Source organism: Notamacropus eugenii, chromosome 6 (genome assembly GCF_028372415.1).
Source record: "Notamacropus eugenii isolate mMacEug1 chromosome 6, mMacEug1.pri_v2, whole genome shotgun sequence".
In the NCBI taxonomy this organism is placed as follows: domain Eukaryota; kingdom Metazoa; phylum Chordata; class Mammalia; order Diprotodontia; family Macropodidae; genus Notamacropus; species Notamacropus eugenii.
The window spans coordinates 30,136,748-30,149,483 of record NC_092877.1 but is presented as its reverse complement, the minus strand read 5'-3'; the positions used below and the strand labels follow the sequence as shown (position 1 = coordinate 30,149,483).

The following is a 12,736-nucleotide window of genomic DNA, read 5'->3' as shown; positions in this document are numbered from 1 at the left end:
AGACCCAGAGAGCTAATTTACTTCTGTTTCAGCCTTTTCTTCCTGCCTCTTGTGAACCAAATAATTGAGTCTGGCTTCTCAGGTCAGCTGAATTCTTTACCAGCAAGGACACTGAGATAGAAGGAAAGCAGAAATGCTGAGAGAGGGCTATCTGGGCCATGAATATTTCTAATCATTGACTCCTTACTGGCTTAAAAGTAATTACACAGCAGCCAGGGCCAGCTGATTGCTAGGCTGGTCTTTTCTGCCTGGAGCAGAGCTGCATTTAGCCAGAGAGGGAGAAGGAGGGAGGGAGATAGAGAGAGAGACAGAAAGACAGAGAGATGCAGAGAGACGGACAGAGACTGTTTTGGGACTGATTTAGAACAGAGGAAGACTTCTCTATACACATCAATCCTAGTCCCTGAAAGACTTTTTGCTTTCAAAAGAAAGAAAGAAAGAAAAAGAAAAGCAATAAACCTGGATATAATTTCTGAAGAACACACAGTCCTATCGACCAGTGGGATGAAAAGCCGGATGGTGCCCGGTACGAAGGTATGTGACTTGCTAGCTACTCTATCGAAGTCCATTTCTTCTTCCCCAGAGTGAAGTAGGTTTTCACTTTGCTGACTTCCATCCAGCTCTAGCCAGTTGAGGAAAAAACAAACAAGATTACAAACCAGATTCTTGGGTGGAGGAGAGCTGGGCGGGACTTGAATGTGACAGGGAGATACATCACAAATTTCTTGACTCACCAAAATAAGTGTTGTTAAATTGCATTTGACTGTGACTAAGAACCTGTGCTCACTAGAGAATAGAACTGAGAAAGCTTTTCTTACCTTGGACTTTCTCTCAAAAGGCAATTGGTTTCTCAATGGCCCAGCATCCTCTTGTATGTGGACTGCTGATGAGGGTCTTTATTTTTAAAAACAGCAAGAGGTTTGGATTTTTAAAAACTTATTTGCAGTTAGAGTTTGAGTTTTTTTAAGACTAGAAAATACAAAGATTCCTTGTTTGCCGGATTTTAGAATCAACCTGAGATTCTATTTTTCCAAGCTTGTCATTTTTAAAAAAAGTGTTGGGGAAATGAAACATGTTTGATTCATTAGCCTCAGCTTCTAAGTAGAGAAACATTTAGAAGTAAAAGCTGTTTCAAAATGTTTTCTGTAACAAAATACTGAGGGTGGAGGACTCCTAAATGAGCTGCAAAAACGTCAGTTCATTCTTGGCTCCCCCTAACTTTTTTTTGTTGTTTGTTTGGTGTTTTTGGCATTCCAGATACTATCCTTTCCTCCCTGGAGTAGAAAACAAGGAGCAGCTACTTGTCTTTTGCAAAAGCCAGCTTCCTTTTAAAGGAGTTAAGTGGTTTTGTGAGAATTGTTTTTCTTTTTGTCCTTCTCTGACCTCAGTGTACCATCCCATCTTCCAGAAGGTACAAAATTAAACAGAGAGATACTTTCACCGATTTATTTAGAAATTAATTTAATGTGGCAATAAATCTGGATAATGAATGGAATCTCATGAGGTATATGGTAAGGAAGTAAACCTTACATCATTGTGAAAGTTTGCATTGTTGAGAAATTTGGGCATTATGGAAAACTGTATGAAAGTTTCCAGTTTTTTCTTCATTGAATACCATCTTTATTGGTCTCCTTGTTTAATACTATATGTTTATACTTACATAAACATGGAGTGTTAACTGTATACAGAACTCATTAATCTCTAGCCTATGATCATGTTATTGGGTTCCATTATAAACTTGATGAATACTAGAATGCAATAAGATAATTCTCCCTTCTCTCCTCTCCATGTTATTTACGAAGGGATTGCTTAAAGCATGGAGGTACACATGACTTGTATTTCCTTTTAAGAATATATTGAACAGTAAACCTTCTGAACCTTCTCGCTCATCCACTTTCACTGAGTATTCCAAGTCTGCATCATCATACTCGAACAAGCAAAGACACTTTCATCATTAGACCTAGAAGTCAAAAACGTGTAATGAATGTGTTTCTTTCTGAAAAATGTGCATTAGATTTCAAAGCTTTTTTGTGGTTGGTTTCTATTACATGGGCACAGGATGTAGTTATCTGTAGCTAAAGTTCTTTTGTTATAGGTATGGTGACCTCAGATTTCTGCCCTGACTGTAGGCTTGAAGGACCATAGCACTTGTTTGACGGGTACTCATCAATTTGGGATGACTTAGTTATAAATAGAATACAGTTCTGATCTGAAGCACTGGAGAAGCAGTGGATGAGAAAAAGGCAAAACATTGCTCTGGCCTCAAGTTGTACAGAATTAGTAGAAATATACAAGGAAGAGAAAAAAAGGAAAAAAGAAATATAAGAAATAGAGATAGGATATGGTGGTGGCTAGAACTCTTGACTTGGAGTCAGAAAACCTCAGTTCAGATCCTCTAGTGGCTTACTCTGGATCTATGGGCAAATCACTTCATCTCTCCAAACCTCAATTTCTTCATCAGTATAATAGTTAAGATACATCTTTAAAATTTCCTTTAGGGTTATTGTGAAACTCTAATTATATATATATATATATATATATGTGTGTGTGTGTGTGTGTGTGTGTGTGTATCTCCATAGGTATACACACTTGTTTGTCATAGCACATATATAGGTCATTTTTGCAAGTTTTCAAGCATTCTATGGATATCAGCTATTATTTGTTTTTATTATTTAATTATTTGGCTTGGTACATTTAGAATAAGATCTATGAAATGCCAACTCTTAAGCATGGAGCACCCAAAGGATATGTTTACATCTCTGCAAAAAGTAAATCAGGAGAAAGTTCATTAAATTTGGAGTCAGAAGACCTGGATTTTAACCCTAACTCTGATACTTTGTTAAGTTTGTGATTTTGGACAAACTACTTAACTTCTCTAAGCCTCAGTTTCTCCATCTGTGAGTGGGCAATGGTTTTCTTTGGACTCATTCTCAAGGTTGTTGGTAGGGATGGCACTTTGGAGATCATAGACTGATGTATGTATATACGCAAATCTGTCAATATATATATGTGTGTGTACATATGTATGCACATGTCTGTATAAGTATGTGTTATATATATAAACATGTACATGTGTATATCTTTTTATGTATGTGTATGTGTGTGTATATATGAAGAGGAGAGAAAGGAGAATTGTCTTGTTGCCTTCCAGTATTCATCAGGTTTGTAATGGAACCCAACAGCATGATCATAGGCTCTTAGAAGTAGAAATTGATGGGTTTTGTAGACGTATAAAATGCCTGATTATGTAAGCATAAACATATGCACACATGTGAATCCACACAACAAATAAGTACGTGTACAAACACAACCACATATATGCATATATATGAACTACCAATACTCTTTGTTTCGATTGTTGCCATTTCTGCCAGCACTACATACCTATGCCTATTTCAGAGAGGTCTTTGCCTCGATAAAAGAACTGTCAAAAAGGCTAGTTAGTTGCACTACCTAGTTGAGTACCAGCTCTCCCATGCTGAGGCTCCTGTCCCAGTAAGAGAATTGGGAGAAATTATAATGAGTAAATCATTTAGTGGCTTGGCAGTCAATAAAGAACTCACTAAGCAAACACTATGATGTTCCCAGTACCTCATTAAACTTCAGCATTAATTATTTATTTCCTAGAGAAGGAGGAAACTATAATTTATACACTCTAAGATTCATTCTCTGGATCAGTTGCTAACTTCATGTGTCAACACCATACACAGTGTCCCAGAGTCTTGCACAGTGTTTCCAGTAGGTGCTTAATCAATGCTTGTTTACGTTGTTTGAGCTAGAGCACATCATTTCAACTGCCTCTATTTGAGGCAAAGTTAATCACTCTGTAAAGTGGAGGGCTTGGTATCACTTGTCATGCCAACCCTGATCACCCTCAATGAGGGTTTATTCAGCACGTCTGGAGTCAGACTGGAGTATTGTTCATGGCAACACTAAGGCTTTCTGAGGTTTCTTTCTAATCACACCTGCACCATTTAGGGAATTAGCTTTCTTTTGGTTGCCTGTGAGGAGTTTTTAAATGATCATTTTTTATTGAAATATGAAATTTTCGTTGAAATTTAGATATTTATTGAAAAATAGACTTTTTCATAAGCTCAACCACCACAGAGACTGGTTGATAACATATGACATCATAAAGTCTCAAAGGTCACCCAATCTATCCCCTGCTCAGTGGACTTGTCTATTCTCTGACATCCCCAATGATTTATTGTGCTTTCTGTATTTGCCAGTGGTGGGAAACTCAAAGGAATGGACATATTTCAAGTGCCATATCACATGTCCAGTGAGAGGCAGCATGTCACCATGGAAAACAGCTAGTAGACCTGGGTTCAAATCCCAATTCTGCTATTACCTATGTGAGTTTGGGCACAGAGGAATTTACAGTGCTCCTCTTTGTTCCCAAAATGCCTATCAGTAATTTCTTTTTAATTTTTCTCTGTGTAAAAAAACAATTAACCTTTCCCTTTTATCATACGCCCTTCTACTAGACATTAAGTACAAATGCAAGCTTGCAAGTAGAGCCAAGAAAGGAAAATCAGACTTGTTATATATGAACATCTCCTTAGGGAAGACTGTGTGGCCCAATGAAAAGAGCATTTGCTTTGGATTCTGCTCACTTACTCACTACCTGGATGACCATGGGCAAGTCACCTAACTAAACTAAATTGGATCTCAGTTCTTTCATTTGTAAAATGAAGAAGAAACTGAACTAGATGCTCTCTAATGTTCTTTGCAGCTTTCAATCTCCAATCACATCATCCTCGGTCCTTTATTCTTCTGTTGAAAAGGCAAAAAAGTTCAATTTATCATGACTTTTCTCCTTCCCTTCCCCCACTTCCCCAAATAAAGGCAGGTCAGAATTCCCATCAGCAATTGACAAGCCGAGTCAGCACATTCGACTGTGTCTGCTCTGAGTCCTTCCAGTTTTCTCAGTTATCTTTTTGGAATAAAATCACATTTCGCATGGTTGTTATCATGGCTGGGTTGCTGAAGCATGTCTCAGCATTCCATTTCTGGAATGCTCACTGAGTTCTGTGCTCAGTCTTTATATGAAGCAAGAGGTGGGTGCCTCATTTGTATACTCAAGTCTTGGTGACTGCATGTCTTTGGATGTTTTTCCCTGGTGTTCTCCATAATGTAAGTCAGTGAGTGAAATGGAAACTAAATTTCCTTTGTCATTGGACAAAATCTCTTACCTTGAAGATTCTTTCTTTATCTTTGGGGCTATTATTCAAGGTTTGTAAAACTCTAAGTCAGCTTCCTCTTAGCATGGGACAACTCTGTGAGGTTCAGAGATAATTCCTAATTCTCTGTGAAAAGACATTTCTGTTTTGAGAGTCACTTCCTCTCACCCATAGACCCAAATCAGTTGTCACAGATTTCTTTTCCTCATCATATCACATTATAGGGGCACTTCAGGTTTGTCCTCTTCTGGGATTTAGGTGGCAAGTTTGCCAACACTGCAGAAAAGAATAGACTAAGAAGAAAAAAAACCCAATTTAGCTGCCATCCTTCCAAAAGAAGATTATGCTGAATCGTATTTGTGACTAAATCCACATATCACTGGAACCCCTAAGAAAAATAAGTCCATCACCACGTTGTTTTGTCTGTGTGACCACAAACAATTGGTTTGGGACTGGATTGGATGAACTAACTGGTTGTTTTGGCATGGCACAGATGCAGCCTACATCTGTCTATGGTTAACTACGATAATTAATGTCCCCAAAGAGGTACAAACATCAGGCAGCTGAGGTCTTCAGGCATGCTGCGAGGAAAGCAACCCAAAATAAGGATTCATAGGACTGCAGGATTTTCGAGTGAATAGGATGCTAGAAATCATCTTTAGAATTTTATAGATAGAGAAACTGAGGTACAGACAGAGAGTGTGTGTTTTTCCCACATCACCCAGTCAGCAAGGGGCATAAGCAACATTAGAATTCAGGTCTTCTGGCTCCAAATCCAGGGCTATCTCTGATGCACCACACCTTGGGACCCCTTCATGAACCAGTCTGTCCTCCACATCCCACCTGCTTACCAGTCTTTCAACAAGTTCAGTAGATCTCATTATATGTGATTGCTTCAGTGGAATCCCTCTTTTGGGCTAGTTATAGGTAGTCTCCAAAGTCTCATAATTCTCATCAGAAACTTAGTGAACACACACACACACACACACACACACACACACACACACACAGAGTTCATAATAGGGCTGGAGATGGAAGAAGCCCAAAATTTGAGAGACTAATGATGCTAAAGGCAAATAGGTGTAGCTAGGAGGCACAGTGGATAGAGCACCAGGCCTGAAGTCAGGAAGATGTGTCTTCCTGAGTCAAAATCTGGCTTCAGACACTTCCTGGCTGTGGGACCCTGGGCAAGTCACTTCACCCTGTTGCCTCAGTTTCCTCATCTGTAAAATAAGCTGGAGAAGGAAATGGCAAATCACTCCAGTATCTTTGCCAAGAAAACCCCAAATGTGGTCATGGACAGTTGGGCACAACTTAAAAACAACTAGCGACATAGCCAAATAGTATAGAACTTGGGAGGAGTACAGGGAGGCAGCCATTCCTCTTACCGTAGGCTGTTTGGTTAGAAACTCTTGCAACACCATAGTTTTTCAAGTTACCTTTTGCAAAAGGGCCTGGGAAATGTCTTACTAGGTTAGGTTTCTGGCTCTGTCACTGACATATTTTTGAGTGGCTGTAGAGTCCTTTCCCAAGCTTTGATGGCTCTCTCTGTATGGTATCAGTAGAACAATCTCATCTTTCCCCTCCTAGCTTACAAGGAATTTTCAACAGAACAATTCTATGAGGTATATGGTATTTTGCTCTTTTTACCGATGAGTAAACTGAGGCTTGGAAAGGCTGTGGTTACACAGCAAGTGTCAGAAGTAGGATTCAAACCCATCTTGCTTCCAGTTCTAAGATAACTTTTATTGGTGCTGTATCCTTATTCTAGTCTTAAAATATATGGAGGATGCCCCTCATAATTAATTATTATCAACTGAGATAACACTTATAAAGCACTTAGCACACTACCTGGCACATAGTAGGCACTTAATAAATGATTGTTTTCTTCCCTTCTCCTTCATGAGGGCATCACAGAAAATAAAAGCATTTAACATTACTTGTAGAGATGGAAAGGTTTATTTATGCAAGGAGGTTTTTTCTTTAATCCTTAATTTAAGATTCCCTGTTTTGTTGTTTTGTCAGAGACCTTAGAGATTGGTTAGTCCAAACCTTTCTTTTTCAAAACAAATGATAATTTTTCTTTTTTTTCCAAAGAAATTTCCTAATACTTCACTGAACCCAGTATTAAAATTAAAACTCTAAAGCAAAACTGACTAATAAAGCCACTATATCTGGTAGAAAATGGGACATTCAGGGGATCATAGTCTTAGAGTAGGAAGGAACATCAAGGGATATGTAAGCCATCCCATCCAACCCCTCCTTCTCACTTTATGGATGAGGTTATTGAGGCTGAGAGCAGGTAAATGACTCGTCCAGGTCACACAGCTAGTTAGTATACAACCACAGACCCTCATCTCTCTATAAAGAAAGAAGGATACATTTCATCCTTTGGTTTCTTCAACCAAGACTGTTAATTAATTAACAATTAATCTCAGTTCAACTGCCTTTTGGTATAGTTCTCATTTACATTAGTGGGGCCATCGTGGGGCCATATGTTCTCTTGGCACTTTCTTCCCTCTCCATTACTTCGTACAAGTTTTCCCATGCTTCTCTGAGTTCCTCATCCTCCTGTGATACCACACTATTCCATTACATTCATATTACCACATTTTGTTCAGCAATTCCCCAGTTAGTGGGTACTCACTTTACAGTTTTCTTTGCCCAGAAAGGAGGGTAATATGAATATTCTGTAATAAATGCATCCATTTTCCCCCTATAATTGAACTTTTTGGTGCTATATGCCCAGGAGTAGACACACTGGGTCTAAAGATGGAGTGATATTTTTTTTCTTCCTAACACCTAAATTGTTGTCAAGATTGGTTGTAACAATTCGTATCCTCACTAAAAGTATGTTTGTGTATCTCTTTCCACAACCCCTCAAACATTGACTGTTTTGTCTTTTATCATGTTGTCCATGAAGTGAAATCTTGGAGTTGTTTTAATTTACATTTTTTATTAGTAATTTGGGGCATTTGTTTTTCAAATTCCCAAACCCTCATTTTACAAGGGGGAAGGAAGGCATAGAAAGGTTAAGTAGTTTACACAAAGTTACACAAGGAGGGAGCCAAGATTGAAAGCCAGGTCCTCTGATTCCACATCCAGGGACCATGACATTGTATATAATACTACGTAATACTGGTGATATATATAATGGACTGCAGTTTATCAGATAGTATGTTTGTCATAGAAAATATTCCAATTGGTCTTGAATACTTGAAATGAATTGAACTGGATTTGATTAAATAACCAAAGTCCTGACAGTTATGTTATCCTTAGTGACTCCAGGAAATACCTTTGGGACCTAATTTCATAGCACTTTCTTCTCCTTAAAAGTGTTTTATGGCAAATACTTCTCTTTTTGGGGTCTCTGAATATCTGCTTTTTTGTTTAGAGAATTTCTTGCCCCTAGATAAAATGGGTTTCAGAATTTTACTGCTTTTAAAGCTTCTATTCTTTCTATGTTGTATCTTTCTACAATCCAATTTTCTGATACACTAATTACCTGTTAATTTCATGCTTATTACCAGTAAAATTGCCTGTTTTGTTATTAAGGTTGATAAGAATGTCCTAAAATAACTGGAAAGCTAGTTTTTATTATCCATCTTATGCTCCACAGGTTACTGTGAATGTTGGCCAAATGACCAACCTGGAATGGTTTTAAGTCCATGCCCCATAGTGGACTTTTATGTCTCTTGTTAGAGAACCAGCTTAGTCAAGTTCACATAGTTTTACTACTATGGTGGCTGAAAAATTGGTCTGAAGAAACTCTCACAGAATCTGGTTGCCAGCCTATGTTGTTGGAGACAAAACTCACAGCAGCCAAACTGTATATCCATTAAGTATTAAAGGGCTAATGAATTCTGTTCTATTTTTCTGCTCAGGTTGGTGATCCTTTGAGTCACTGGAGGATTCTTAGGTTGTAATCTGAGGCCAGACATCAAGGAGCCCTTTGGCAGTGTAGCTGTTTCCCCAAGCAAAGCATGAGATAGATACTCGGTGGCCCCAGCAGTCCCTGTGGGCATACACAACAAGACCATGCACGTCTTGCTTCTGAGAACAGAGTTTGCATCATCCCTCTTTCTTTTTGAAGGTACATGACTGATGGTGGACTGGGCCTCTATACTCGGCGACTGAATCGGCTGCCTGATGGAATGGCTGTGGTGCGGGAGACCCTACAGAGGAACACCTCTCTGGGCCTGGTAGATGCTGACAGGTAAGCAGGCTCCCAATGGGTCTTTAACCATGGTCTATTGATTGTTCTGCATAGTTCTGATATGCAGAGGAAATAGGAAGGTGCTGGAAAAGACTTTCTCTTGGTTCCATGAAGCCCTACAGTATAATGGGAGAGATAGGACAGAAATAAGAGAAAAAAGATGTAAGGAAGAAGCTCATAAATCAATTTAGATTCCCGCAGGGCTTTAAAAAGGGGAGCAATGGTTTAGGGCAGGTGAGAACAAATCAGGGAAGTTTAAGGAAAGCAAAGGAAATGCTGGTAAGGTTTGAAAGCCAGTATTAGGACTAGAGGGGGAGATAGACTAGCTTAGAGGAATAAGAACAGGATTCCTAAGTAATTTAGAACATTTTCAAAAGCTTTTGACCTGTAAGCAAATCATAGGAGGATTAGTTACATGACTGAGGGTGAGGCTACATTTCCCAGTGTAGGAAGGGGGACAGTTAGTTAAGTTGGGGCAAAAATCATGGAGAAAACAAATCTATTTTGTTGGCAGACCTGAACTGTGGAAGAGGTAGTAAGGAAATGCTATCAGTCGCCGTTTGTTTCTGTTTTCACCTGATTTTGGAGCCACTTGCAGTGAACTTGGCATTCTAGTCTTGGGAAGTTGCTGTTGCTTTTTGGATTGTTGGCTATCAGGTACTTTTGGCACGTTCATCCAGCACCTGGAGTATGTTTTACTTCCTCTCTCATTAACCAGCTTTCTAGGTATCACACTTTGGAAGGAAAGCTTGGGGATTAGCCTCTGGTGTATTGCTGAGGTCTGTGGCAAAAAAAAAAAAAAAACAAAAAACCAGTCTCAAGATGCTTGATATAATGGTATAAGCAACCTTTGCTTGCTCTAAGCCCAAATCCTACACCTGTGAGCTCTGCTCTTTGTTGCTTTAGAAGCAATTTTAGGGACTCAGATTTGCATGAGATAAAAATTTAATTCTTAATTGACTTTTCTTGTATTTTTTTGGCAGGGTGTTTATAGCCTTTGCCCTCAGAGGGAAATGTAATCCCCTTCCTTCATTACTCTCATTTTTTGTTGTTATTGGGTCTTCTGAAATACTCATCCCACTTGATAAGAAGCATCATAAATTCTAGGTGGTAATTCTGTGGACCACCTGTAAACATACTCAAGATTCAGCATTCTCACGTATCAAGGTAACTGTGCATATGGTGAATGCCCAACTCTATTGGGTGAAATTGTAGTGACCAGGGTACAACTTCTAATGAATCTGAGTTCTTTTACAGAAAACAGATTCTTTGGTGCTCGGAATCCTTTGGCTTCATGGACACAGGAGGGCACAGTAGCCAGTGGATAAACTCTGAAGTCATCCTCAGAATGAATAACTAGGTAAAAGGTTTAGCCTTTCTTAGAGAAGCTTTTAGGGGGCTCAGCATAGAAAGGGGGAGAGACTCCTCCTAAAACTGATAATATTTTTCAGTCTAGGAAAAAAAGAACTGAGAAAGATATGATCCTAGAGAAATGGAAGGTGGATTAGTGTATTATCATCTTGGTATTAGCAGAGGAAAGACATTATTTGAACAATCCATAGAAATACCCTTCTTTAGGTGATACCCTGGCCAAAACCTCACTGAGAATGAGTGGTTTAGAATAGTTTAGACCAGAACTGCCCAGAACAGAATCTGCCACACCTTAATTGTTGAAATACTCTCAATGGAGCTTTCCTGATATGCTAATTAATTTTGTTTACTTATGTTTTCCTGTAAATATGTGGTCGCAAAGAAAACCTTATTAGCTATAATATAGGTCTTACAATGTACATTTCTCCCTGCAGCAGCCAAGGAAATCTGAAATAGACAGTTTAATTTAATGCTTGATTGCTGGGCTAATAGAATTCTCACAGATCACAGCTGGGCTTGTTTTTGTATTTTGGACTGGAGAATTTTTGTCAGGATCCAGAGTGTATTTGTAATTTCATTTCATCTCTGAATCACTTTAAAGAATACAAACGGGCTATTTTAGATTCCATTCTTCTTGATTTTTTGTTGTTTTGTTTTAGCCCGGACTTATGATTTATTGCTAGGAAGAACTCTTGTTAAGGAAATTTTCTGTACCCATACAGGCCAGCAACTCTCCTGGAATTTATAGTCTTACAATGGATGTGCTTAACCATTTAAGTCAAGGATTAAAAAATTTGGAAATCTGGTGAAATGTCTTCTCAGACTTTTTTTTTAATCCTTAATTAAAGGAACACTAAATTTCAGTTAGCAGTTAGTGAAAATAAAGGTGTATATTTTCCCATCCTATTTCATAGATCCCTTGAAATCTGTTCACAGAATCCAGAAGAAGAAACCCTGTCTTAGAAAATTGCCTAGTGCCCTGAGAGATTAAGTTATTTGCCCAAGATCCTACGTGTCAAAAGTAGGACATGAACTCAGGTCTTTCTGGCTCTGAGGCAGACTCTTTATCTGCTGTCACAAAGCTTTCTCTCCCTTTGCTTTGTAAAATAGAGTATATGGATACAAGAGCTGCTGTCATATTCCTAAAACTGATTAGCTAATAAGGCCGGCTTTGAACAAGATCTTTTGTGGTTATTTGACGTTTCTGACACTTAATTAGTACATATTTCTTTTTGTCTGCTCTAAATTGTGATTTAGGGTAGAAGTTGACTTAATTGTATTTGAATATGTCCATAAGCTTTATTTCTTATAATCTCTAAAATTATTTTTAATATAGCATAATCTGTGTAACAATTTATAGGCCTGAATGATGGTGGATTTATTCATAAGAAGCTTTCATATGAATATTTAAAAATTATTTTATTTTAGATTGCATAATTAGTTACTTAAATATGTATACATAAAATCTATGTAAACTTGTATGACATATACGTATATTGTGTATATATCCACATATAAAACATGTATATATGTATATATAAATGTATATATGTTTATGTGCATATATGTGTGTTATATATATTTATACATATTATATATACACATGTAGACATATATTGGAAAATATATATTATATAATTATATGTCATATATAATTATATTATGTTATGTTATATAATTATATATATTATGTAATTACATATTGAAAAAGACATAATAAATCAATGCCCTCCTAGAATTCTTTTTTCACTTTGTTTTTGCAGGCAGTCAGAGTTAAATGACTTCCCTAGGGTCACACGGCTAGTTAGTGTTCAAGCCCAGATTTGAACTCAGGAACTCCTAACTCCCAGGGCAGTGCTCTACCCACTGTGCCACCTAACCACCTCTCAAATTATTAAAAAAAAAAAAGTTGTAATACTAAAATTGTATTATAGGAATTACAGCGGGATCATTTCTACTGCTAACT

General features: G+C 37.9%; 1 protein-coding gene across 5 annotated transcripts in view; it reads left to right on the top strand.

Annotated features, from left to right (window-relative positions):
• NAV2 (neuron navigator 2) overlaps nt 1-12,736 on the top strand; it is a 446,141-nt gene that overhangs the window by 288,948 nt on the left and 144,457 nt on the right. For all 5 annotated transcript variants that reach the window (XM_072619354.1, XM_072619352.1, XM_072619351.1 and 2 more), the window contains exon 11: nt 9,277-9,399. In XM_072619354.1, coding sequence (XP_072475455.1) covers nt 9,277-9,399 — 123 coding nt within the window. The remainder of the gene's footprint in view (nt 1-9,276; nt 9,400-12,736) is intronic.